This window comes from Malus domestica, chromosome 03 (assembly GCF_042453785.1).
Source record: "Malus domestica chromosome 03, GDT2T_hap1".
Taxonomy (NCBI): domain Eukaryota; kingdom Viridiplantae; phylum Streptophyta; class Magnoliopsida; order Rosales; family Rosaceae; genus Malus; species Malus domestica.
In genome coordinates, this window is record NC_091663.1 from 592,519 (window position 1) to 620,086 (window position 27,568).

Here is a 27,568-nt window from a genome sequence, read left to right on the forward strand (position 1 = left end):
AATAATGTAATTCAAATTTATTTTTGGCGAGAATCGAACTTAAGATCTCTCATTTGTAAATGTGGAGGAATATCGTTAGATTATAGCACTAAGTTGCCGATTTTCTTTTTATATTACAACAATTTAGAGCGTTGGATTGTCAAAGCCTAACACCAAAGAGAATGGGAGAGAGAGAGAGAGAGAGAGACTTAAATTTTATTTTTTTGGCGTGTGGGACATAAGGAGGAGGTAAGTGACCAACGACAACTCAATTAAGTGGTTAATCACGTAGAAAAAAGAGGTTCTTTAATCCCCTCGAGTCTTTTGACGTATCAGAACTTAAACGAAGCTTCTTTGACAAGTGCATATGAGCCAAAAGAGCAAGTACACATTTTATGTTATTCTTTCTCACATCCAAATCAAAATGCTGGAAAACTCCTCTTTCAACTCTTTGTCCATTTCTATATTCTCTTCACCCCCTCCTTTTCTTAACCCCCAATTTTTCTTCAGTCCCTAAGTAGTTTAGAAAATAAATGGTGAAGATTGACTCTAAAAAATCGAATGTGAAAATTGTTTAGAAAGTCTGATTACTTGGGAGGTTGGACTACCTAAGACAAATTCCTTAATGAAAAATTGGTTTACCGAGTCAGACTGCTAATATAATAAAAATTTGGTCTAACGATACCCAATCATCAATTTATTGGAGTAAGTCATGAACTTGGACCTCATAAGTGACGTTAAAAGTAGTATATTTCAATTGATTTATCTCCCATAGAAATAATTGGACACTAAAATTTGGAGAAAAGGATAAGAAGAGAATTGGGGGGAAGTGAGAAACAGAAAATGATATTTCATTCAACAGTCACCAATGGATAGGTAAGCTCATTAAAGAGTGGTGGAGGTGAGCTATTAATATTTTGTGAGACCAAAAGCAATATTCAAACCTTCCCGTTGTCTTCCTCTCTCTCTCTCTCTCTCTCTCTCTCTCTCTCTCTCTCTCTCTCTCTCTCTGATACTAGTTCTCTCTCCTAAATTGAGTTTTGGGCATGAGCTCTGTCACCCTTGTTAGAGAGATTTTTCAGTGTAACAGTTACGCAAGACGGTACACCACATATCTCTATGTAAATGATTGGATATGTGTGTTAAAAGGTTAATAGCTTAAAAATTAAAATTTTCCACCACTTACATAAAAATACTTGATATACCATCTGTGTTCCCGTCACAACTAAAAATTTTCCCCCTTGTTGGAGTTGAAATTAAACTAAAACATTTTAGAAGGGGTTAAAAGATCATTTTGGTTCCTCTATTTACTTGCATATTGTTTGATTTATTATGTTTTACATCTAACTTTCAAATAGTGTTATGGTTTAGTAATATTTTTCTTCACTTGTAAGTGTGAAGATTTAGATTCAACATCAATGAATGAAGAATTCAATACCTATTTATGTTGATTAATTATGCAGTTTAACCAAAATCATCTTCCAATTTCGTTGTATAAACAAATTTGTGTTTTGAATTTAACCAATTAGGTCATTGTGTTTCATCTCGTCAATAATGTTGTTGGTCCATGTTATCTATTTTGACGTTAATTTTTATGCGCGAGTCTCTGTATGTGTGTAACGTGTCACTGTAACACTCAAACTAAATGAAAAAACAAAAAGGTTTAACCTTTTCAAAAGTGCATTAAATTAAATTAGTTCAAAATTTTCAAGATCCACCTCTATATTATTTTAAGTTTTTCAGCCTAAAAATACAAAAATTACTTATCAAATTACAACATCAGAAGTTGGTCAAGTCCATGGTCCAGCTGTACTCTTTAGGTTAGAGAGAGAAAGAAACACGAGAGTGCAAGCAAGTCTTCTCTTCTAGAGAGAGATTGAGACAGTGAAAGAGAGAGAAGACGTGCCCTCACATTTTGATGTTCTAAGTCTAACTTCCCAGTTGGTGGAGGCAGACTTCTTATTTTTCTGCATTTTTTGTTTGCATTTGCAGATAAAATGGAAAAACAAACCTCCCCAGAAGAAAAAAACCAAAGCTTTTAGTTCATTTATGCTATCTGCTGGATCGGATTCAAGAAATTGAACTTCCAGCTCCAAAGTGGCTTCTCGATCCAAGCTTCATCCAACCATTTTTCTATGAGCTTGTGATTCGCTCATGGACCAGAACACTGAACACTCTTCCAATGCTCAGAGGGGCTTCAGAGTTCAAGCTCCGCTGGTTAGTCTCCTCACTGATCTCTGAACCCAGTTTCCTTTTTATGTTTTTATAATTTTTCCTCTGAATTCATGGCATTTTAGAGATACCCAGATGAAAGTTTAGCTTAATTGTGAAAAATTGTGGAGAAATTTTGGATTTTGCTTCTGGGTTTTTGTTTTCTTAAGATTTTAGAGCTGCTCAGCAAGTATTTTTGTTGCATGTGTGATTCTTTGGGGAAAGGTTTTGACTTTTTATTGTATGAACGTAGGGGATGGGGGAAATGTTTAACTTTGATTCTTATGAGAATTTAGCTGAACTGTGCAAAATTGTTGACAAAAGATTGGACATTTGGTTGTTTTTTCTTCTTGAGTGCTCTAATAGGTGCCTTATTTTTAAAGTTTGAGGTGCAGTATTCTGATTTCGTGGTGTTGGGATCGTATTTTCTGCTTCTCAGTGATGATCAAATTGGAACCTGAGATATCTCTCTTGGTTTAATGAGAAAGTGTGTTCTTCCTAAACGTCCGTTTTAAAGAATAAAGTTAGAGAAAGGAGGTCATTCTTTGCTAAGAAATTACTGTTCTTTGACGATTAATTGCCTTCCACTTGAGTTACAGTTACGTTTTTATAACATTTACAAATACTTTGGATGAAATTACTGCATTTACTTTTCAGTACCTCAATGGTTACTCAAGCTATTTCTATCTTGTTCTCTGGTATATCTTTTAGGGTGCGTTTGGATGAGGGACTTTAAAGTGCCATGGAACATAGGCCAAATTTGTTAGGAATGCACTACCAAATTAGAAATAGGATCTCAAAAGGACCAGATGCAATAGCCTTGAGAGAACTTTCAAATGACTCCTTAGAGGTCCATAAGGGTGTAATTTGAAAGTCCTTTGTTTAGTGTCTTTGTAGCGTATTTCTAGCGTTTTGGTAATAGCTTTGTAGTGCTTGAGTAGTTCATTTGTCAACAATATCATTCTTTTTGCATGATAAATTACATGTAGATAAATACTGGCATCCTTTACATTGTAGATAGATACTTGCATCCTTTAACCCCTCCACCCCTTTGGTGCTGTGGAAAAGGATTCAATTGCTACTATCATTTTTTTTGTATTTTATACTGTTGTTACCATCCCAGATTTGTTTTTTTTTTTTTAATTATGCTATTTAACTAAGCAGTTCCATATAATGTCTCCAAATCCATGCCTACCGTATGTCTATTATCACAAGCACATCAAAATATATGTCGTGGACTCGTGGCCACTAGCTTCCCCTCGATGTTTCTAACTTACCTTTTACTTTTGTTATTTCATGCATCCTGACATGCCTTGACATGCCTTGTTTTTGCAGGTTGACTCTGTATCATGCTATTGTAAAGTAGATGCAGGCTTCAAAACTGTTGCAGGGGCAAGAAAGTTTGTCCCAGGATCAAAGATTTGCATCCAGCCTGATATCAATCCTAATGCACACAGGGGAAAAAATTTACGCCGGGAAAGGACCAGAATCCAGCCACCCCTCCTGCCTGGTCTACCTGATGATCTTGCAATTGCTTGTTTAATCAGAGTCCCCCGTGTTGAGCATAGGAAACTCCGTATAGTTTGCAAAAGATGGTATCACCTTCTAGCGGGAAACTTCTTTTATTCGCTTAGGAAAAGTCTTGGAATGGCGGAAGAATGGGTTTATGTTATCAAAAGAGACCGTGATGGAAGGATCTCTTGGCATGCTTTTGATCCTACATACCAGCTCTGGCAGCCACTTCCACCCGTTCCTGGTGAGTATTCTGCCGCGCTTGGTTTTGGTTGTGCTGTCCTTAGCGGTTGTCACCTGTACTTGTTTGGAGGAAAACATCCATTAAGGGGATCTATGAGACGGGTCATTTTTTACAGTGCTCGGACAAATAAATGGCACAGGGCACCAGATATGCTTCGGAAACGCCATTTCTTTGGCTCTTGTGTTATTAATAATTGTCTTTATGTAGCTGGTGGGGAGTGTGAAGGAATTCAAAGGACTCTTCGTTCTGCTGAAATTTATGATCCAAACAAAAATCGGTGGAGCTTTATTTCCGATATGAGCACAGCTATGGTGCCATTTATTGGGGTGGTGCATGACGGAATGTGGTTCCTAAAAGGACTTGGGTCACACCGTGAGGTAATGAGTGAAGCCTATACTCCTGAAGCCAATACCTGGACCCCTATTAGTGACGGGATGGTTGCTGGGTGGCGCAACCCGAGTATTTCTTTAAATGGGCAGCTCTATGCTCTGGACTGCCGTGATGGGTGCAAGCTTAGGGTTTATGATAGAGTATCAGATTCATGGAACAAATTTATAGATAGCAAGGTTCATCTAGGGAGTTCTTGTGCTTTGGAGGCTGCTGCGCTAGTTCCCCTTAACGGGAAGCTTTGCATTATTCGTAATAACATGAGCATCAGTTTAGTTGATGTTTCAAGTCCGGATAAACATGTCGAAAGCAACCCTCACCTTTGGGAAAATATCGCCGGCAAAGGTCATTTCAGAACTCTAGTCTCAAATATATGGTCAAGTATAGCAGGCCGAACTGGTTTGAAGAGTCACATTGTTCACTGTCAAGTGCTCCAAGCATGACAAGCTGACAACTGCTCTCGGTGTTGCTTATGCTTTGTGTAAAGCAAGAGTTGAGATGAGAAGCATTGTTGGTGCATCTGTAGAGCCAAGGCAGTCATCTCTTGCAAGCGATCTGGTATGCGACTGGCGAATACTGGTTTCGGAAATAGAATTTCGAGGTTGTTGGTCTCGGAAATAGATTTTTGATGTCATTTCTTTATATTCATGATCAAGAGAGGGCAGATAAATTTGTAAATCTAGTTATATTGGTCTAGGCCTTTTTGTCTTGTGCTTTGGGGATTTTATGTTTAGTAGCATGTAATCTTAGATGCCTTTGTGAATATACATGGGTCATTAGAGATCATTCAATATATACTTTTCCATTAATCCATCATCTCTTCTTTTTTGATGTGTGTCATCCGTGTGCAGGGGTCATGATAATCTTTTGAATTGTTCTAATATCACCGGACGGGACATCAAATTTCTTAATTTTGCTGGAATATCAATGTCACCTATCTTTTTGTACAACAAAAATTATGAATTTGTAGCCACGACGCACATAATTTTAGTTATTTTTGTTCATAGCAAGACATATATTTCAAACTCCACGAGCAAGCATTTCCTGAAACCTTTTGAACGACTCTTCCCTTTGAATCTTGAGCTGGTTTCTGAACTTTTTGATGAAGGCATCAGCCATTTCATTCACGTCGCCTTCCTGATCATCCGCCGCATTCATCCTGCGGTTCACCGTTTGTTTCTTCACTGTATTCTCCTTTTCCTTCTGCATCCTTTTGCTCCCGCCGGCAGCAGCAACCTCTTGACGAACATCCATCGCCGCAGCTTGCTCGGAAAGTTCAATAACCAAAAGGGTTTGATCAATTTCTTGACGTTGGATTCGGCAAGGGATTGAAGAGAAACGTGCCTCGAAACTCAAAGTCGATTTGTGTTGGGGAATGAGCACAATGAATGTATTTATAGCTTCAAACGTTTCTAAAACTTAGAAGCATGAGTTTCATATGGATTGAAGGAAAGGAAAGGAAAGGAAAGGGGAAAGAAAGAAAGCACAAACAAGTTACACAAGAGTAACAAAATTATGTTTATCCGTCAATGGAATTGCGGTAGAATTTCAAGTCAGATTAGCTCTCTGGTTTTGAATTCGAGGTACAAAACTAGCAAAAATACAGGTAATTGCCTAGTTGAAAGTTTTGAGAGAACCTGTATCATTTGACTGTAATAAGGGAAGAGCTGAAATACCTTTAGACTTTTCGAGCCCATTGATTAATAATACTTTTTGGGGGCGGTGCAGGATACCTCAGGCTTAAAAAAACAAAAAAACAAGTGAAAAATAGCATTTTTATTATTTTATGCTTGTTAATTAGGCCAAAGATTGACCCAATAATTAATTATGCCAAAGATTGTATCTAAAATAACTATTCTATTGGCAAGTTGGTGAAAAAAACATAAGTAAAATATTTGGATTTCCTCGTGGATAAATATGGATGATTGAGACCTTAAACATTAACTAATTAGCCTGATTAGACGACCTAATCATAGACTAATAGTCCATGCTGATTGTTAATTAGTGTACACACTATTTGTATTTGAGGGCTTACACGTACACGTCCTGGTAATAATTTTTTTGACCTTAAATAATATCAGCCATTATTGACTACAAGATTCAACCATCCAGACTATAAAATTGGTGTCATTTGTAGGGTTCACATTGGATTTGGTTCTAAAACACATTATTAAATAGGATTAATTAGGTTTTAGGTTTCTCAACTAATCTAATTACGTACTAGTTGACCAAAATGGTTTGGTTCTAGTTCATACTTCATACTTCTTAGTACAGACATTAACCAATCTCTCTAAGAGAGTTTTTCCTTGCTTTCAGTACAGATTTGCTGCTTTATGCCGTTACACGGTCGATCTATATTGTGGGTCGTCGTTTGAGTAGATTTTTATGTGACTTTGGTGGCTGAATTTGAAGTTCTTTTGTGTTTGCATGACTCTCTCTTGATCATTTCATCTTTGTGTTCTGAGTCGTTACAAAAATGATGTTAGATTGGTTACTGCTTTGCGTCTGGATTCGTTACAAAAACGATGTCGGATTGGTTACCAAGGAAACAACTTCGCGTTTGGATTCATTATAAAAGATAGGTTTTTTAGCCAAATGGTCCATGATTGACATAATTCCTTATTTTGGTCCCTAACAATGAAAATCGATAGGAGTGGTCCCTGAGTTTGTCCATCGTAAATCATTTTGATCATTCCGTAAAAAATTTGTCGATATCCTGGTTAGGTAAAGTGATTAAAGGTCGTACCCAGTACACAAGGCTCCCGCTTTACGCAGGGTCTGGGAGAGGTGAATGTCGGCTAGCTTTATCCCCATTTATGGAGAGGTTGCTCCCAAGTCTCGAACCCGAGACCTACTGCTAATGGGTGAATGTCGGTTAGGTAAAGTGATTGATTTGACAAAAATATTCTTAAAGGGTAATTACTTGGTTGTTCACATGATAATTTAAGAAGAAATGAGAGACCGAAAGATCCACCAAATAATTTATTGACAAGCATGAAATTTATATTTACATATATTTACTAAGGTTTATACCAGGTTTACACCAGAATAACACCTCTCTCTCTCTCTCTCTCTCTCTCTCTCTCTCTCTCTCTCTCTCTACTAACAAGAATTCATATGCATATTTATTTGCTTCTACTGGCCACCGGTATATTCATAAAGATGACTGCAAGAGATCGATGGAAAGATCTGCAGATGGTTTCCTTCTTCCATGCAGTAATTGCATAATTTGCATTGTGCTCTTTCTGCCTGCAACAATATCGGGGCAGCCCATTAGTCCTCCAAAGATTAGCCTAATTTTTCGACCTTAGCAAGTAAAGCCTACATTAGGTGGTCAATGTCAATGAAACCAATTTAATGAAGCAAGTCAGAGTTTAACTTTTGCTTAAGAAATCTAGAGAGAAACTTTAATTTTAAAATGTCATCTTTCGAACATAAAACATACAGCCGGGAAGCTGCGCAATGTTGTCTAGCTTCTCAGCTGTATGGTTCGCGCTTCACATATGCAGGTTTCAGGCTTCAACAATACAAATTTGGTTTTGGTTTTGTTTTATGGTAACCTAGAAGCCTTTTCATCACGCAGCATCACTAGAAATTTCTTTTTGAATGATCCCTGAAGAAAACTTGAAGAGATTAAAAGATTTTCACCAGCATAGCTCCACCAAATCTCGTTAAACGGAGAAATGATAATGCAACACCATCCATAACGATAATGGGGGTAAGGCTAGCCGACATTCACCTCTCCCAGACCCTGCGTAAAGCGGGAGCCTTGTGCACTGGGTACGACCTTTTATTAGTACAAAGTGCAAAATGACACATCAGAAATGTACCAGATCATCAAGGACTGTGAACTTCCTGTACAAGGAATTAAGAAAATAAGGTCCAAGATGGGGTTGATGAAGTTAACCTTTCGACCTGAGACCGAATGCCACCAACCAAGAAGATTGGAACAAGATTTGCAGTTCAGATGTCAAGTGCCTATATGAAAGTAAAGAATCAGAGATTCCAAACTTTGGTGATTCAAATGTCAAGTGCCTATATTATCACCTTATTATGATTGAAATCCTTGATCTTTCTCGAGCATGATCGCTAAAATTCCATATCCAAATCGAGCAAGTCGTTAATCGGAAAAAGAAAAAACTTCGCTGTTTATCAAAAGCAGAAATATCCCTTTCAATCTGTCTGCAATAAAGCTTTTGATCCTTCTGTTGGTCCAATAATCTAATCCGCCGAGACAAATAATCAACAAACATTCAGTTTCCTTCGGTCTGATTCGAGTATTGTTCTTATTAGCCTAGCCTACAATTAATCTTACAAAGATCAAGCTCAGAGGAAAAATATAGAGCTCATTTGAATTTTCTTTTAAAATTACTGAAAGCGCTTTTGAGGAAAATATTTTTGGAACAATTCTTAGTAAAAATGCAAGTAGTTCCTGGAAAAGCACCTAAAGTGCTTCTTGAAAGAAACACATAACTGATGCTTATTATAGAAATCACTTTAAGTATTTTTGGAACCCAAAAATATTTTCTCTAAAATGCTTTCAAACATTTTAAAATACGTCCAAACGAACCTATAAAGGCTGAACTTCCCGAAAAATAAAAATGTTTGTGGATTTTTTTGTTTGTTTTGTTGCTACAAGTGATATTATGATAGGTGGATTTACACAAACCCGAGGTGCAGGAGTAAACGCTCATAACCACTCGAGCTACACGCGAAACCAATAACAAAAAATTCTTGTCTTTCCCATTTGATCCAATAAAACCAGTAATTCTGTATTTCTAGAAGGAAAGAATAATACCTCAGATTGATTCAACAGAACCACTTCTGATCCCATGGCAAGCCTTGTTCTTACAATCAGGAATATCTTCAAACTGTTTCGCCGGCAGCTTCTCCGACAAGGCACCAACGTAAAACTCAACGGAATCCGATCCTTTATCGCGGTGAATCCCGGTAACAGAAACCCAAATAAAAAGCTTCTTGGCTTGAATCCCAGACACATCAGAAACTTCCCCATAACTCAGCTTCCCTTTAATATGCTTGTTGTAGTAAACCAACTGATCAAAGTGCACGTAACACGGGCTTTCGAGAAAGATCTCGAAGCTTCCGTCTTCTGTGAGAGTGTAGGATTTTACGTTGTTTGGTAAGAGACCCTTTGGGAGGCCGTACTGGGGGAGGAGGTCATGGACGTCTGCAATTGATTGGGAGGTGTTGGATGAACCGTTGGGATTGGGTTTGAGGTCTCTGAGGGATAGAGTGAGATGGGTTTTTGAAAAAAGGGTTAGGAGGAGAAGGTAGAGAGAGATCTGAGCGGAGGCTGATGCCATTGTTGCAGAGCTCTGAGGGAGAAAGGTGGAGTTTCACTTGGGGAAGAACAGAGGGAGAGAGATGCAAGTCTAAGAGGGTTGTGAAGGGTAATATGGGAAGGGAACTTTGTTCTATGATTGGGCTGGATGGTTGTTGGTAGGTATCTTTAGTTGGAAGGAAAGTCCAGTGCACTTCTTACTTCTTAGGGTGAGTTAATGACAATTTTACCCCTGTTCAATTATTCGAAATTGTAACATCCATGCCCAAGGACAAATGTGAAAGCAAACGACACAGAATAATAGAGCTAACCCACAAGGTTTATGTGATGTAGATTGCTAAATTGGGCAACGAAAGGTCTTAAGTTTGAGTCGATATATAAAAAGATGATTATGTTGTTGATTACGTATGTTATGTTGTTTACTTTAATGGTAACTTGTCAACAAGCCTTTACTCATGTCATTTGCTCAAAGCAATTCGACTGAGCTGTAACTTTCTTAAGGGTCAGATACAACCTGAGATTCTCCTCCGGCATACAACAATACCAACAAAGGCAGCATACCTACTGAAATTGGTCAGTTGAAGCTTCTCCTCCGGTTGGCTCTAGACAACCAATTCTCGGCAACATTCCAGATCAAATATCTAACCTAAAGAACTTAGAGATGTTGTACCTCTCTACCAATAATTTGTCTGGGAAAATTTCGATGCATTGTCTAGTCTTAATTTCTTGTCACATTTTAATGTTTCATACAATAATCTCGAGGGACCAATACCAGCAAGCACTCGGTTCCCAAGCTTCAATGCCTCTGCCTTTGAGGGGAATCCGAAACTTTGTGGTGCCCCACTTCCAAATGAGTGCAGACCGATTCATAGCGCTGTCATAGATGGCAAGAACAATGAAGATGTGGACAATGGGCTTCAAATTCCATGGTTTCATATTTCCATTGTGCTTGGTTTCCTTTTTGGATTCTGGGGAGTTTGCAGTCCTCTAATGCTCAAGAGAACATGGCGATATGCATATTTTCGAGCCACAGACAATGTACAAGATAGGCTCTACGTGATGATAACCGGGTGGATGACCAGGATGCAGAGAAGGATCTTAAACTAAATTGTAATATAACTTTTCATCTTAAAACCCCTCGGAAACTGGAATTTTCAGGGAAACAAACCCATTGTTGTAAACTAGTCTGCGCACAAATGAATGAAATCCTTGAAAGCAATCTGCGACTGAGTCACTGGGCTCCATCAACATAGAGGAAAATCTCATATTCTTCGAAATCCTTGTCCTTCCTCTCGCTCGATGGCAACAAATCGACCAATGTACGTCGATGGTATCGCAAACGTCTTGTATTTCTATCCCTTCCTCATACAAGCAATTATGTTGGCGAGCAAATTCCAGCCGGCTGTTATTAATGGCATGGTTGAGCTTGATGGATACCAAAATCTTCGAGTTCCCGATCATCAAATTTCAACATGCACGCTTTAGGGTTTGAATTTGATTACGCTTCATAATGCATACTTTGATTAATTTGCAAAATCTTCAGCTAACAGCGTTCACGTATCGTCTTTATGTTGATTTTTCCAGATTAGTCTGTCTAGTCGTAAAACGAACATTTATTCCAGAAGGATGTGAAAGAGAGGAGATTTTTAGCCTCCGATTCCGACACACTTGCGACAACGCTACCAAGGTAATATCACCAAGAAGCACACATATCCATTTTAACCTTCACCCTTGATATTAATGGGTACAAGTAACAGTCTTGAGTTTTAACATCCAGCTTAATATACAAGATCTGATTCCTTCACATACAGCAGATACAACAAACTACAACGTTAGAGCGAGGAACACTAGTACGTATTCCCTTATGAAGTACATAACACACTGAATTCTACTAAAACCAAACTCGACGGCTTTTGTGAGTCTGACAGTGTGAACTACTATTGGAGAGCCTTTGCTCAGCCACTACACATCGTACAATATAACCACTCGTTGGTGTCTATCTATTCGGTTATTAGCATCTCAATTTCTTCCACTGGAGATGGAAGCTGCAAATCACCACAGGACAATAAAAAGTTACATAAACATCAGTAGGGAGAGAAGTGCTCAACAAGTACGTATTCCAATTTGAAAGCGGCATAAAAATTTCAGGAAAATGGACTTTAACTTTAAAGCTCACTTAATGCAGAGATTAAGACAATCAATCAGCTAAAATCAAATTACAAAATGTCCAAAGAAGTGATCACAATGAGATGAACAGCTAGAAAAGCAAAACGTTCTGTATCTCCGGACATCCCTTCCGAGAAACAGATGCAAATTAAAACAGAATACTAAATGCACCCATAAACAAAGAGAGAAATCAAATTTAAATAATAGAACTAAAAAATGAGTCTCCTTAGAATGTTCGGTATCTCCTGAGAAACTTCAGTAACCGTTTAATTTTTATGTTAGAGGAGAAAGGTAATAATGCATCATAATACAATTTTTCCCCAGAGCAAAGTTTGGTCACTTTGTAATCATGTGATACTAAGGGTATGTTTTCCCTCCTTAAAACCAAAATGGGTATGTTTTCTTCATCATAGGTCTTTCCTTGCCTAAAGGAAATAAAAGACAACACTATTCACCCGGTTCTTATTTCTGCCAAGGTTCCCTACAGAACAACACGACTTAAAGATAACTATACTTTTTCATCTTTAATATCTCTAAAACCGTGGTCTCTCACTGTCAGTGTAAATAAGAAAAGAAACCAAATGGAGGGATTAATTTTTCACGTGATTGAAGAGATTGGTGAAATTAACTTGTTGGATTTAGAGTTTTTATAGAGTACATTCCTAGTCCTTAACTCCTATGTTACCAATACAAAGTCACAGACGCAACAATCTCGTTCCCACAAGACAAACCTATGCTGATACTTGCTCCCCAAACTCCAGACTTCTCACATTTTTCAAAGAGAAATAACAATGCATAAATATCAACACACCCTTTCCCATGGTGGGACCCCGGGAGGGCTGGGACCACCCGATTTCCTATCTTTCATTTAATGTCGTAGATTCTACATTAATCTTAAAGGCACAACATACACAGGAGTTCGAACTGAAGACGTTATGCATGACAAACAATATTGAACCTCCGCAATCCTCCATCCCAGTTCCCACCCACAAATTGAAACCACTATATAGTACCATACCAATCATAATCCACAAAACGACCTTGCAGTATCTTACCAGACAAACTAGCAAAGGATACAAAATGCACGTGAATATCTCAGTCCCTTTGTTGCATAAAAGAATTTAGTGAGTAAATGAACTCAATATCTTTACAATAACATGCTTCTAAAATTGGGTGACTGGGTTTTCATGATACTCCCACACTAAGACTCCTATTCCATTTAAGACTTTAAAACACGACTGGGTATTTACCCCAAGCCAACAAAGCTCCCTGCTTTGCGAGGGTTGGGGGTACGCAGCCTTACCCTTGCTTTGCAAAGAGGCTGTTTCCACGACTCGAACCCATGACCTTTCAGTCACAAAGGAGCAACATAAGCCAAGAATCCTTCTAATGAAAGCTGCCATAGAATCCTTCTAATTCATGTTTGCAGACTCTGCAAGCTGTCATTTGTTACACGGTGTTGGTGGTTTTGCAGTTTCGTTAGGCAGCAGACAGAATAACTGTCCAAGCTGATGCCTTCCGCTTGCAGCCACCTAACTATGTCAGTAGCTTCTTAAAGTATCATTCTTTTCTGGCTTTATGTGCAAGCTGATGATTAGGAGATTTCTTGAGTAGCTTCCCTCAATGGGAGCACTCAATTCTATGTTTTTGTTGTTTTCTATTTCGGTTCGTATCGGTTACTTCCACAGACTCAAAGAAAACTACCTCCTCAATCACCAGGAAACACAATGACTATCCAGAAATTGAATTAAACTTCTCATATATTCACAAACAAAAGGGAAATCTTTAAAACAAAATTGATTCTTTTTAACAAAAATAATCACTTCAACGATTCAAATTATAAAGTTGCATGAATGCAAAACTCAAAATTCAAATTTCACGCAATAATTAAAGAAAAACAGAAATATACAAAATAAAAACAAAACAAAAGAAATAAAAAATAAATACAATACCTGAATGCCCCGTTTGAACGACCCGACGCAAGAACCCGATAACCCGTCACGGCAAGGCCGGACATTTTGGAACTGACCGATATCCAGCTTCTTATTGATGATCCCCACAGTGAAGTAAATGTTATCGGACGGCGGCAAATCGACCCTGATCTCGCCGACGCCGAGCCAGAACAAGAACCTCTGGACCTGAATGCCCTTCAAGTCGGTGATCGCCCCGTACGTGAGCTTGCCCGTTATGGTCTTTTCGTAGTAGACCAAGTAATCGAACTGCAGGTAGCAGGTCTTGGGCAAAACGACGACGAATCGTCCGTCGTCGGAGAGCGTGTAGTTGGAGACCGATGCCGGTAAGAGGCCGCGGGGAAGGCCGAATTTGGGTAAAATGTCAAACACTGTGGGAGGGGAGTCAGAGAGAGAAAGAGAGAGACTTGGGATGACGGAGAGAGAGAGGAGGAGGATCGGGATCAGACCCAGTTGGGGTTTCGGGGTCGGTGACATATTCGGGTCGGGTTGTAGAGAGAGAAAGTGTGCGGGATTTGGCGGATTTTTGAGTATATTTTGCAGGTTGGATTTTCCAGAACAAGTTTTTTGGGTTTATATATTGAGGACGTGAGGGGTTTGGAGGAGTGTGGACCGTTGGATTTTAAATATTTGAACGGTTTGGATTTAGTTTGTTGTTGGTGGTATTTATGGGAAGTCATGGGTTTTTCCTGGTGTCTTGGTGGGTTAGTGCACAAAGATGTGTCAATAACACCAATCAGAAAATGGATAATGATTTGGGATAAAAACAAAAAGAAAAGGATATTAGGACTTGTACATGAAGTCTAGTTACGGTTAGTGCTGGAAATTTTTCTCGAAAATCTCAAACCAAATAAAAAAAATTTCAATCCCATACCGAAATATTCTCAAACCGATAATACCGAATTTTTTGAGATCCATATCGAACCGATCTTGAACCTTTCGGTACAGGAATGGGGATTTCACATTCAATGGTTCGGGATTTCTGAATCGAACTGAAAAAATATATATTTATTTTGGTTGCATGCATGTTGAATGTTGAATTTAAGTAGTTTGATAGTAGACTATATTTAGAAATAAAAGTATGAAATTAAGTAGTTTGAAATTTTGAAACATCAATTTGACTTGGTATGAATGAATTGGTATTTTAATTGGTATGAATTTTCAAATTGGTATGAGGTAAAAAGCCTAAATTTTAATTGATATGAAATTGTGGAACAAAATTTTAGGAAAAATGGCCAAATTTTAACCCACAACCCAAAAATCCTAAATTTCAACCCAAAAACCCAATACTGAAAATCAAATCCTGATCTATTCCGAAATATCGAAACCATTTCAGGAATACCGAAATTTTGGTTTGAGATTGGTCTTCAAATTTCCGTCCCAAAAATTTTTGGTTTGAAATTCAGGATCCCATTTTTTATTTAGGATCTAATACCAAAAAACCCCTAGTTACGGTGCATCGGAGTATGAGATATTCAATCTAATTTAAAGAGTTGAATTTAACATTTAAAGTATCAGAGTATGTTATGCTTTAACCAAAAAAAGGGAAAGGAATAAAAATAGAAAGGTACACCAATGCATCGGTTACATTTCATGATCAAGCACAATTAGAATTTGAGGCTTTACAACTACACATAGCCTTGATATAGTTTTATTGTTGAAGCATGCAAGACTTATAATGCATATTGTGAGTAAATGACGATGGTAAAATGGTTGGAAGATAAGCCAATAAGAATTGGTTGAGTAGGTAAAGATCATTCTCTTCTTTATACTATACTAAGGCCTATCTATGTTCGAGTTTTGCTGTTAGCAATACGGGCGATCTATAAAAATAAAAAAAATGGCTAAGACCCCTTCTGTAAGTCTTTAAAGAAACTTGTGGTATACTTTGACACTAGGATGAGGTAGTCTCCCATCTCCTTAAACTTTTTGTAAATTTTGTTAGAAGATAATGCGAGGGGTGGTTCTGGATAGTTACTCATGGTCATACATATGATATTTTCCTTCAATGCAATGCCGGTATAGAAACATGGATCCCGTGTGTGGCATGGTAATATATGATGTACATAACTTTGGGCTTGAATTGGAGAACACTAATGAAAAAGGGTTTGTGGTTTACGAACACTAAAGAAAAAGGTGAGTGAAGTGAGCGACCTATGGGATAAGGAATGAGAAAGTGACGGTGTTTTACGCTAATTAAGAGTTGTTACATGTTTTAACTTTTTCACGTAGAATCATATGATTAATATGGAATACCACTACTTAAATGTTATTGTTTCATGTAAGCTTTTTTTTAGTAAAAAAAGGAGAATTCGAATGTATAAATAAAAGATTGTTGGTGTGGCTTTGATTGAGCCAAAAATTGGAGGCCCACATGGGTGGGTGAGGAGAGCATCAAGTCCCTTATAAGGAATGGTTCCACACACATACACTGTCGATGGTTTTTTGATAAAAATTCCATACTTGTTGCTTCTGAGTAGCTAAAATGGGGGGAGTATCGGCAATTCGACTTGTGTGTGTGAGACTCGTTGGCACCAGTTGTTGTTTTTTGATATAAAGGGAGAGAGAAAAATATGATCATTTGCCAAAACATTTAACATCCCAATGAGATCTTTTAAGACTATAACTACGGCAAGTGGCCCAATAAAAAAATGCAGACAACAGTTCCCTAATCAAAATAATGAGAGCTTCTGGATTCTGTGAATCTGCTTTCAAATAATTCCAATTGATCCATACACGCACCAAAATAAGTGCAGATGATGACAGACAGGAAGAGAGAGAGAGATCTCACAACACACAAAACGATCAGCAGTAAGGACAAGCCAGTCTTACATCAAACAGAAAGCACCAGGTGTGGAATATAAAACAACAGTAAACTCCCAAAGAGCATCTCTATTCCCATCAAGCTCTTTCCCAGGCTCCCACCATCACTCTTTTCTTGAGCTACTGTACCACTGCTTGTAGAATTCCCTATAATAATTAACATAAAACCAAGTAAATTAAACATATATTACTAGATAAAGAGCTATTAAATTCTAGAAAACTAATTACCATAAAAAATAATAGGTTAAAATTCTGGAGGAAATTTGTTATAATACCGCTGGATATAGGGGCAGTAGTGCTGCTTCTAGCTTCAGTCTTGTTTTCATAATCCCGGAACATCTTCGCATCCGGAGAGTTTGATGGCAAATTCAAGAGATCTGAATCCATCACCAACGTTGAAAATGATGAAACTAGTGTTATATATAATCATGTACCTTTCTAGAAAAATTAAACTAACTAGTATATATACTTCAGTTCATATATATCTACTTACCAACGCATCTTGATATGTTGATAGGTACATGGCAGGAACTGGGAAGGTTTAAGGCAAGAGTGGCATTGATCTTGAGGCCGAGTTTTGGATCATCGCGGTCCTTAATTAGGACACACAGGCATTTCTTGCTCTTCTGCACCACTACTTTAATCCCACTGCAACAGTCTATGGTTGGACTTTTGGCATCGCCGCCGACGTACGGAAGGCAGGGGGCAAGCCCTACTAGTTGGTCTGCACATTCTGCCTTATCTTGGTCTATGTTGCAGCTGCCAAAACCAACTAGAAATATCAACACCAAGGTGCATGAGAGTACCTGCACACTCACATTCTTTGAGTTATTCATTGTAGTGCAGAGAGAGAGAGAGAGAGAGAGAGAGAGAGAGAGAGAGAGAGAGGGAGGGTGGGAGAGAAGAAATGGGGCGCTATTTGTGGGTTTTGTGCTTTTTCTTGGCTGCCCTTTTGGTTTTTATGCAATTTGAGAAGTAGTTGGGTGGTGGAGTGGCAGTAATTGTTATTTATGCAAGCATCTGGTATAAAGTGATCTCATTGGAGGCTTCACATGTGAATTATGTGAAGGACATGTTTTGTCCTGAAATGGCTAATACTTGTCACATTGTGCACTAAAATAACGCATCTAAAACTAGAAGAAATAATGGAGAAAATATTGTCCAAAACCCTAAATGAACTGAAATAATGGAGAAATAATGGAGAAATAACGCATTGCCAGCACTAGTGCCCTACCATTTACCCAAAACCCTAAATGAACTGAAATATTGTCATTGCAACAGAACGACCCCACCCTCCAAAAATAATCTAGAGAAAAGAGACACTGGTGTGGTAACTTTTGTATCTCTTAATTATATGTAAAATCTACGTACGGTGATTGTATGTATTCAAAATATTCAATTAATTAGTAAGACTTTTGAAGTGAAGATACATCGATGTGGTAACTTCTGAAATTCTTTATCGTACATAGAATGTGAATATTACAGTGACTGTGTGTATCAAAATTGTTGAGTTAGCAAACTACCATTGTAAAGAAGCACCCATATGGTAACTTATATGTAACTCTTATAGATCCATACATTACGTGGGATGTGAATTACGATGATTGTATGTTTCAGAATCGTTGAATTAGTACATGCTACTTAAAAGTACAATATGGTAATCTTTTTTCTTTTTTTCATTTGTGTTCTATGTTTTAGACAGATCTGGACCACAGAAGAGAAAGTTGGGATCTTTCAGTTGGCTGGAGGATGAGTTGCAGTATCAATCTCAAAACCAGAAGGCGAAAACACAAAATTATTAAATATTTCTCTAATTTGTTTCACTCAAAATCATTTTTTACGTATTTAGTTTTGGAATCGAAACTCGTGATAATTAATCTGGATTAAAATCCTGGACCCGTGACCATTTTCATCCATCCGTGATTAGATAGTACTTAATTAAGCTATGCGCCCGGCCCCAAACAAAATCTTTCATTCATATTATAATTATATGAGTAAAAGAATTAGGAAATAAGAAGACAACTTACTTTATATTTCTAATATTCTTTGGAGAAAGACAATTCTGCCTTCGCAATGATGCTGGTAAAGAAGGAAGCCATAAAGAAGCTTTCACTGCCAGAAAATTGGGTTTCACCTCTTCCCCACGGACAGGAATCCTCTATGTATCCCTTCCATCAAATCCACAAATTCTGGTTTATAAAATTTGATCCAATGGCTAAAAACATGAATCCTTTTAGAAGTTATAATAACTTTAGTTGTTAGATCATATTTCAAGAGTCCGAATTGATATATTTAGTAGATTTGATAAAAGGGATCCGGAGAGGATCCCCTTCCTTCCCCACGTGGACTTGTTTTGCTTTTATACATAAGAGCACTTCCAGCGTGTGCTCTCCCCCGAGGGACAGGCCCGTGAACAGTGGTAGAGAGCCCGAGCAACCAATCCCAGCGTGTGCTGGCGATGGAGCCCGAGCGGGCCCAAGGAAGAGGCCCGGCACGAGTTGCCAGCCCGAGAGCCCGAAGGCAACGTGACGTGGGCTGACATCAGCTATAATATAAAATTAATAAAAATATAAAATATTAATAAAATAAAGTAAATAAAAAAATAAAAAAATTGTAAAACCCAGGCTTCGAACTCAACGGCTCTCACCGGAGTTCGTCGTCGAGGTTGATGAACACCCATAGACAAATGGCAGAGATCTAGTTCCTCCTCTACAGCACCCCAAACCGCCTTCGCCGCCACGCACTCGCGATCCTCCTCCTTCCATTGGCACGCCCAGATTGCACGATTTGGGATTTGTTTTTGGGGGAAAGAGGAGAGAGAGAGTTTGGTTAGGGAGTGCGGAAGATCGGGACAATTGATGGAGGCTGAGGTGGGTGGGATGGTGAAGATGGAGGAAGAGATGCAACGGTGGGGTGGTGAAGATGGAGGAAGAGAGGCGATGATGGTTTGGCTGCGTTGGGGGGAGTGGGGGGACACGGGTTGAAAAGAAGGGTTTGGGTGCTTTTGGAATGGTGCGTTGGCACCATGTGAAAAGAAGAAGAAAAAAGGTTTTGGAATGGTGTGATGCACCATGGGAAAAGAAAAAATAAAAATAATTTTTTAATAGAAAATGACACAACGAGACCGATTAAAAATTATATCCGAAATTACAAATAAAATTATTTTGTATTATTTAAAAAAAACTAATGTTTTAATACCTATTGTCAGGGCTATTCAAGTGCAACGGTGGAGATGTAAAAGATAGTTACTGTTCATTAAAGGCAGTTACTGTTCACTGGGTGGATTGAATAGTGAATTATCTGGGAGGAGGACTCCCACTCTGGAACTGCTCTAAGGGTTTCAACTTTCACCTCTTCCACATGTGATAAATTGCTTTTACTATTCAGAAATTTCAATGTGCTCATGATGCGGTAAATTTGGTTGGGAGCTGATTTTTACACAATTCTTAAGACTTTTCACTTATTTTTTATTTATTTTTATCATCTATTAAATAAATTTAAAAAAATAAGTTTAAGCGGAGTATGTATAAAAATAAAAAGAGTGTTTATAATTCTCCAATTGGTTTTCTTTCCATTCCAAAAGTGCAATCTCACAAGTCCATCATGATTGGTACCATGATTAATGTTTTAAAGTGATTTTTCTATAAATAGCTCTAAAAAAGAGTGAGAATAAATACTTATAAAGCAATCGAATGATAGAAATTCAAAAACTTTTCACACCATTTTTTAATTTTTTTGAAGCTATTCTTGCAAAACGGAAAACTTATTGGCAGCAAAATAAATAAATAAATAAAGAATTATCATGTACAAACTTAAGACGGCAGGGACATGATAATCCTTTATCCCTCAAAGATATTATGGCTAACACCACCCGAGGAGATGAACATAAAATTCAACAATTTATAATGTATGGACAAGATTAGGTAAAGTTGTATAATTAAATATGCATTTGCATATTCCTTTTTCCTGCAAAGTTTAAAGGCAAATAATGTACGGACATATATTCCTAGTTTAAGGTAGATTAATGGACCACTCTCTCTATCAATATTTAGGTCATGTGCGTGGATCACAAAAACAGGTAGTAAACCATATAACCAGATCACACCAGCACATAGGTGTTAGTTACAAATCACACCTTATACTTAAGAGCAATTAGCGAAACTCAAATTCTAATTAAGCAAACAAACAACCCCCTCCCTTTCTATCATTTCAATTTCGTGGAGCTTAGAAAAAGGAAATAGACCAAATAAAGAGCACTCAGATGAAAATTTCAATGTGATCGAATCGAAACAGTAAAATCCTACAAATAAAATGAGTAAATTATAACAATAGTTCTTTAACTTTAATCAAATTGGAGTAATGATCATTCAACTAAAAATCCATTACCATTGGTCAACATATCAAAACGTATAGTTATGGTCATTTTCGTCAACTTCGTCAAAATTTCGTCAAAACGAGTCAGGTTGGAAGGACTATTGTTACAATTAGATTAAAGTTGAGAGATCATTTTTGTAATTGGATTAAAGTTGCAGGACTATTAGTAATGAATTTTTAGTTGAGGGATAATTGCTGCTCGCTTTGATAAGTTGAGAGACCAATGGTAATAAATTTTTAGTTGAGATATCATTGCTCTAATTAAGTTAAAATTGAGATAAAATTGAGAGATTGTTACAATTTACTCAAATAAAATCCCTAAAAGGATCTGACTTTACACGCGGATTTACCTGGAAGGGAGGCGGAGCAACCCATTGCGAGCCTCTGATGTTCTTAATGAATATGCAACCGTAAATTAGCGGTGTCCGTGAAATTGCATAGACCCTCGATCATTTCTGTCCCTCTTCTCCGAGCGGATAGGAGTTCTGTAACCAAACCCAAATGCCTCCGACCAAATTCTCACCGAAACTCCACCATGAAGCCACAGTGATCAGATCAGCAATCCAGTCCAGACTCCTAGTCCTGACTCTAATCCTCTTATGGCGGACTCTCTTGTCCTCCTACGACACCTCCGCCTCCATCAATCCCGATTGCCTATCTACCATCCCCTCACAAAAAAACGTTCTCTTTCATTCCCTGGGTTTGGCTATCGAGTCCAGCATTGTATGGGACAGTGTCTACTTTGTTCGGATTGCAGAGTGTGGCTACGAGTACGAGCAGACCTACGCTTTCTTCCCCCTTCTTCCTCTTTGCATGTCGTTCTTATCCCGCACAGGTTAGGCTCAGATTATCAGCTTTCAGTAATACCATTTTGGAATTGTTAGTTTCTACGGTTTTAAGCGATACCTAATTTGCAATTTGTTAACTTTAAGCAATACCCAATTGGCAATTTGTGAACTTTGAGCTTTCCCAATTTGAAATCTGTGAAACTTGAGCTTACCAAAATGACATATTTTAAGCTTACCCAATTGGCAATTTGTGAACTTTGAGCTTGCCCAATTGGCAATTTGTGAACTTTGAGCTTACCCAATTGGCAATTTCTGAACTTTAAGCACACCCAATTGGTGTTTGTATCAGTTTGTTGAGTTTGAATTAGTGTTTTTTTGTAATTAGCAGTTGTGCTTTGTGTTTCAGTTTTGGCGCCATTGGTTCCAGTTATTGGGCAAAGAGCTGTGTTGGGATTATCCGGCTATGTCATTAATAACATTGGCTTCGTGTTTGCGGCAGTTTATTTATACAGGTGAGCTAGTTAGGATTTTCATAATTTCAATTCGATTTGGAAAAGCTTTATCCGGACTATAACTATTTGGCATCTTCAAGTGTGTTTCTTTCCAGCAATAATTTGAGCTTGTCTGCCACCTTAATGAGGCCCTTATTCTCTGAAATTGAATTTTGTCAATAATTAAAAGGAAAGATTGTAGATATATATCAGAATGAAGTTTTAGAGAATAAGGAGCTATAGTATATATCAACATGGATCCAATTGGCTGCCCTTGATTGTTTTACATTGACTTTTTGATTGGTTTAAATCTTTTGATTACTAAAGTCTTTCCCTTGTCACTTTAACAGGCTTTCAGTTGTCATTCTGAAGGACCAAGAAGCAGCAGTGAGGGCTTCAATTTTATTTTGCTTCAATCCAGCTTCCATATTCTATTCATCAATGTAATTTTCCCTTTTCTTTTGTTTCTTTCTAGTTGGTACCTATGATATTGCATCAAGCTGATGTTTTCATCTGCTTTATACTGCAGATATTCGGAGACAATGTTCGCCCTTTTTTCAGTTGGAGGATTGTACCATCTGATATCTGGAAAACATGTCATTGCTGTTCTTTGGTTTGCCATTTCAGGATTTTCAAGGTCCAATGGAGTGCTTAATGCTGGTTATTTCTGTTTTCAGACTATGCATCAGGCATATGATGCTGTTTTCTTGAGAAAGCGTCCTTTTGTAGGTTTTAATTTTTTTTCTTTTATTTATGATTTTAAGCTGATACATATGAAAGATTAAGCTTCAGTATCATGATTATCAATAATTTATTTTGCCTACTCAGTTCCATGAAAGTAGACTTTCATTCAGCAAATCATACAATTCCATACCTTGTAGATGCAGTTAGAATATTATTATACAATATCAAAGAAAAACAGAACATGTAAATTATGTAGCACAAAGCAATTTGTTGATTTATACTTATCAAGAGGATGATTGCTTAGTAATTTTAATTTCTGTGGCAGTTGGCATTGCAGGCTGTTGTTGGTGGAGCTCTGCGCTGTATATGTATATTTGTTCCTTTTATTGCATTTCAAGCATATGGATACAACAATCTCTGTCTTGGACATCTTCCATCCGATATGAGGCCCTGGTGCAATGCAAGAGTCCCTTTGTTGTACAATTATATTCAGAGTCACTATTGGTATGTGATCTTTAATCACCAATGCTTGTTCATCAGATTAATACCTTTTTTTTGTGTGTCTAGCTAAAGGTTCACAATCATTACTGGCAATTGTTGTTGAAGAGCAATGTTAAAAGAGTCCTTGTTCTGCTGATTATTGGAAAATCATTAATAAATAGTAATAAAGGATAGTCTATTGTATATAAGATACAAATTAATATTTGACTTTTTAAGGAATGGTAATTGGATTAGCTCTATATACACCTGTACTGTTTCATCTTGTTATACTTAAAGTTATACTGTGCAAATACAGGATAAATATAAAAAATTGGAATAAAATAGAAAGATATTCATAGTTGATGGTTTACCTTCATGCCAGGGGAGTAGGTTTCTTGAGATACTTCCAAGTTAAACAGTTGCCAAACTTTCTGCTGGCTTCACCAATATTGTCTCTGGCACTTTGCTCAATCGTCCATTACGCGAAGTCAAAGCCTGAAAAGTTCTTCTCTTTGGGTTTTCTTGCTCCTCCTGAGGATAAAGATTCTGCTGCTGTGCTCTTTTTTCTAGCAGAATACTCCTCCAGAAGTCAGGGTATTACTTTTAAACAGCCATTGCTTTGTGATTTGACATATTATTAATGTCATTGCTTTATAGCTTATTCTGTTGACATATGTGAAGCTAATAAATCAATCGTTTAGCATAAATCAGTATGTGCACATGCATCCAATTGTTTTATTATGCATGACTTATTCAGTGTTTTTGGAATATTGTTTCTCTTCCATTCATGCTGGCTTTCAACGCCGTGTAATCGATCATTTGCAAATATTACAGAAAATCGCACAAGGAAGCAAGTGAACAAAGATGGTCCTGCTTTACTCTCAGAAGAACATAAAGTATTAGCAAAGCAAGGATACTTGTCTGTTGCTGTGCTTCCATGTATTCTACATTTGGGATTTATGGCAGCCACCGCATTTTTTGTCATGCATGTGCAGGTTTGATTTTATTCCCTCTTAAAGTTCTTTATTTTGCCAAAAAATATTTAAGCTAGGATTATTTGAGAAATATAGAATACTAAATTTTAGCTTCATGAAATTATGGTTGTCAGTAATTCTCTTCAACTTGATCAATATAATTTTGTCAATTTTTTGGGTTTATATTTGGATTCTGATGTTAAAACAAAAGAAATTCGATTATCACTGGCATCATGATTTATTTTATCTTTCAATGGAAAAGGCAAGCTAGAGGGAATCAGTTGTTGTTTCCCCTTGTAATTGACAAATTGTTTCAGGGACGAAAAGCCTGATAGATGAAGATTAACCAATCATGTAAAGATTAATCATGCTGAAGTTTTACATTTTGAATAGAACTGACTCACCAAAAACTCCGAACTATGCAAGTATTTCCAAATTTGTATGCACCAAGACTAAAACTTTTCACTTAGTTAGATGACGCGTAAAGTTTTCTTCCAAAGATGGTGTGAAGATGCTGCCTTGCGATCAGAATGGCATAATAGATTAGTGATTACCATCTTGGTTTTTAGCTTGTGCTCTTTACTGGTATTATTATGTTATTTTTCTGGCAAGGTTTGTATTTGGAAAATTGATATCATAACTTTGAATGCTTCATGTTTGACAGGTTGCTACTCGTTTCTTATCCTTCAGCCCTCCCCTCTATTGGTTTGCGTCGTATATAATGAAATGTCGTGGTACTGGTAAGAGATGGGGATATATAGTTTGGGCATACTCTGCTGCGTACATTCTTCTAGGCAGTTTGCTCTTTTCGAACTTCTATCCTTTCACTTGATGGTGTACACCAAGGAGTCTCAGCTGAGAGCTTTTCTATAGAAGAGTTTGTGCCTTTCACAGAGAGTCTCAGATTGAATTTGCGTACTGAAGGATATTCTTCTTTTGTATGGGGAGTCCCACGGCTTAATATCTCTAGTTGCTTGCCCCTGTGTATAAGGATCGTGCGACTGTCGGTCCCGAAGGTCCGGATCCTCTTCCATCAAAGGCCCATGATCAAGTGATCCAGGCCGTTGAAATTTGATAAAAAGGCTACAATTATTATAACTTTTAGAGGGGCTTCCTGTTTGTAACCGTTAGATCAAATTTCGATAGTCCGGATCACTTAATCCTGGGCCTTTGATGGGAGAGATCCGGACTGGATCCTCTTCCGTACTGAAGAGGCGACAGTTTTATTCTTTTCCGCATGTTATATATAGTTTTTATAAATGATAAAAATATCATTAAACAAACAAAATTGTCGAACTGGCTATAAAATTTCAAGAGACTACATCGTGACTAACTTATTATTTTATTTTATAGAGTTACAAAGTACCATATAAATATAAAAAACTAACCTAACTCTACTAGGAAAAAAATCGAAACCCTAATACTAACGAGTTAGGCCCAAAATACCCAACATTAAAATAACAAAAATGTTATTCTTACAATTTATTTGTATTCATATGCGTTGGCCTAATAAGCAACGAAATGAAACCCTGGTACTAACGGGTTAGGTCCAAAATACCAAATATTAAAATAACAAAAATATTATTCTTATAATTTATTTGTATTCACATGAGTTAACGGATCCTACATCTATTAGAGAGATGCTACTCGTGATGGTACAAATAGCTACTCTTAAAATAAATCTAGATACTATATTTTCCAACAAGATTCACCCATATCATATCAATTTCATCGGATTTAGTCCATGCAGTTTACAAACCGTCTTAATTCTAGAACACACATACATATGAGTAATATTCAAACATTGCAATTCAATTCTCTCCTCTCGAATGCTTTTTTATTTTCTGGAATTATTTTAATTCTTGCTGAATATATCTGATCAGTTATAGTAGTGGTGACAAAATAGTATTACAAGGCCTAAGGCCGTGTAGATGACAGAGGCAGTACACTTGAACCAGAGGGGAAATGGGATTGTGATGGAAATGAAGAAGGCGATCACCCCAAAGAAGACACCGAAATAATGGAAGAGATGAACTATGATTCGTGGGCATTCGGAGTTCTGAATGAACTTGCTAACCAAGATGCTCGAGAAGGAGAGTGTGATTGCGAGACCGAGAAAGCAAAATGTTAGAGGGAGCTGTTTGGAGTGAAGTTGGATGGGCACAAGAGCCATTCCAATTGCTGTTGACAAGCAATACGCTAGAATAATTGTTGCCCAATCTAAGTTGTGCTTCCTAGGCGGCCTAGAGCTGGCGGCATCTGGTGGTGGTGGTCGTTCGGCGGGTCAAGGTCGTTATCCAACACGTTAGTGAATATCTTGTTGAGTAGTTGCTGCAGAAATGCCTTCATTTTTTTCTGGAAAGAAGAGGGGGAGATGGGTTTGTTAATTTCCAAATATTGCATGATATTTATAAGCCCCCATTCGTACACCACATACGTGTTCAATCTTGATCGTCGATGTAGAGAGAGATGGATAAGAGAAGAGAGATGGATGATATAAGAATGAAAGAGAGAGAAAGTAGACAAGAGAGAGAGAGAGCTTGGGAAGAGAAGAATGAAAGAATAATTTAGTCGAAACATTGCTTCTCTTTTGTTTTTAATGAATAATTTAGTCGAAACTTTAGTCCATTTTTCTCACTGAAGTGTACAAAAGACAAGTCTTCGTAGTTGATATTAGTCATCTGCTTTGTACTTAATCTTATCACCTGCTTTGTACTTTATCTTTTCATCTTTTCATCTTTTTTATTTTATGGAATATTAAATTAAGCAATGCTAGAGAAATTAAATTTATAATGTTTTGAAAACTATAGAACATAGAAGTGAGTTTGTTAATTTCCAAATATCACATGATATTTATAAGCCCGCATTCGTACACCACATATTTGTTCAATCATGATCATCAATGTAAAGAGAGATGGAGAAGAGAAGAGAGATGGATAATATAAGAATGAAAGAGAAGAGAGAAAGTAGACAAGAGAGAGAGAGAGCTTGGGAAGAGAAGAATGAAAGAATAATTTAGTCGAAACATTGGTTCTCTTTTTTTTAATGAATAATTTAGTCGAAACTTAGGTTCCTTTTTGTAAGAGAGAGAGAGAGAGAGAGAGAGAGCTTGGGAAGAGAAGAATGAAAGAATAATTTAGTCGAATCATTGATTCTTTTTTATTTTTTATTTTTTTTATAATG

General features: G+C 37.4%; 4 protein-coding genes and 1 non-coding gene across 7 annotated transcripts; 2 read left to right on the forward strand and 3 right to left on the reverse strand.

The window, feature by feature from the left end:
• The first annotated feature begins 1,777 nt into the window (after window positions 1–1,777).
• On the forward strand, window positions 1,778–5,142 carry LOC103415132 (F-box/kelch-repeat protein At1g55270). Its single transcript, XM_008353488.4, has 2 exons — window positions 1,778–2,196; window positions 3,526–5,142. The coding sequence occupies exons 1-2, from the start codon at window positions 2,134–2,136 to the stop codon at window positions 4,774–4,776; spliced, it is 1,314 nt and encodes a 437-aa protein (XP_008351710.3). The 5' UTR covers window positions 1,778–2,133; the 3' UTR covers window positions 4,777–5,142.
• A 2,150-nt stretch (window positions 5,143–7,292) lies between these two features.
• Window positions 7,293–9,908, reverse strand: LOC103415116 (uncharacterized). The gene is made up of 3 exons (XR_011579083.1): window positions 9,132–9,908; window positions 7,437–7,582; window positions 7,293–7,404 (listed from the first exon to the last, which is right to left on the reverse strand). It is a non-coding gene; the product is annotated as an uncharacterized protein (transcript).
• A 1,439-nt stretch (window positions 9,909–11,347) lies between these two features.
• Window positions 11,348–14,407, reverse strand: LOC103415140 (uncharacterized). The gene is made up of 2 exons (XM_008353496.4): window positions 13,754–14,407; window positions 11,348–11,680 (listed from the first exon to the last, which is right to left on the reverse strand). Exons 1-2 carry the CDS (start codon window positions 14,246–14,248, stop codon window positions 11,636–11,638), a joined length of 540 nt encoding a protein of 179 aa, XP_008351718.1. The 5' UTR covers window positions 14,249–14,407; the 3' UTR covers window positions 11,348–11,635.
• Window positions 14,408–16,466: 2,059 nt separating this feature from the next.
• Window positions 16,467–19,624, reverse strand: LOC103415149 (non-specific lipid transfer protein GPI-anchored 6). Its single transcript, XM_008353505.4, has 3 exons — window positions 17,088–19,624; window positions 16,870–16,971; window positions 16,467–16,741 (listed from the first exon to the last, which is right to left on the reverse strand). The coding sequence occupies exons 1-3, from the start codon at window positions 17,428–17,430 to the stop codon at window positions 16,605–16,607; spliced, it is 582 nt and encodes a 193-aa protein (XP_008351727.3). The 5' UTR covers window positions 17,431–19,624; the 3' UTR covers window positions 16,467–16,604.
• Window positions 19,625–21,291: 1,667 nt separating this feature from the next.
• LOC103415160 (uncharacterized) lies at window positions 21,292–25,718 on the forward strand. 3 transcript variants are annotated; one of them, XM_008353520.4, is made up of 8 exons: window positions 21,292–21,803; window positions 22,163–22,268; window positions 22,598–22,690; window positions 22,777–22,972; window positions 23,257–23,435; window positions 23,794–24,005; window positions 24,246–24,406; window positions 25,050–25,718. In XM_008353520.4, exons 1-8 carry the CDS (start codon window positions 21,470–21,472, stop codon window positions 25,215–25,217), a joined length of 1,449 nt encoding a protein of 482 aa, XP_008351742.3. In that variant the 5' UTR covers window positions 21,292–21,469; the 3' UTR covers window positions 25,218–25,718. The 3 variants fall into 3 exon arrangements, with proteins under 3 accessions (XP_008351742.3, XP_017182341.3, XP_008351753.3); XM_017326852.3 differs by having other exon boundaries at window positions 23,794–23,999; XM_008353531.4 differs by having other exon boundaries at window positions 23,269–23,435.
• Window positions 25,719–27,568: the final 1,850 nt, after the last annotated feature.

Bases quoted from the DNA above. Each gene is read 5' to 3' on its own strand.
- LOC103415149 (XM_008353505.4), bottom strand. From the start codon at position 17,430: ATGAATAACTCAAAGAATGTGAGTGTGCAGGTACTCTCATGCACCTTG. The intron at 16,972-17,087 runs GTAAGTAGATAT...TGATGGATTCAG, and splicing joins CAACATATCAAGATGCGTTG to ATCTCTTGAATTTGCCATCA. The intron at 16,742-16,869 runs GTATTATAACAA...TAATTATTATAG, and splicing joins TACTGCCCCTATATCCAGCG to GGAATTCTACAAGCAGTGGT.
- LOC103415132 (XM_008353488.4), top strand. From the start codon at position 2,134: ATGGACCAGAACACTGAACACTCTTCCAATGCTCAGAGGGGCTTCAGA. The intron at 2,197-3,525 runs GTTAGTCTCCTC...TTGTTTTTGCAG, and splicing joins TCAGAGTTCAAGCTCCGCTG to GTTGACTCTGTATCATGCTA.
- LOC103415140 (XM_008353496.4), bottom strand. From the start codon at position 14,248: ATGTCACCGACCCCGAAACCCCAACTGGGTCTGATCCCGATCCTCCTC. The intron at 11,681-13,753 runs GTATTGTATTTA...GGTGATTTGCAG, and splicing joins CGTTCAAACGGGGCATTCAG to CTTCCATCTCCAGTGGAAGA.
- LOC103415160 (XM_008353520.4), top strand. From the start codon at position 21,470: ATGCCTCCGACCAAATTCTCACCGAAACTCCACCATGAAGCCACAGTG. The intron at 23,436-23,793 runs GTATGTGATCTT...CCTTCATGCCAG, and splicing joins TATATTCAGAGTCACTATTG to GGGAGTAGGTTTCTTGAGAT. The intron at 24,006-24,245 runs GTATTACTTTTA...CAAATATTACAG, and splicing joins ATACTCCTCCAGAAGTCAGG to AAAATCGCACAAGGAAGCAA.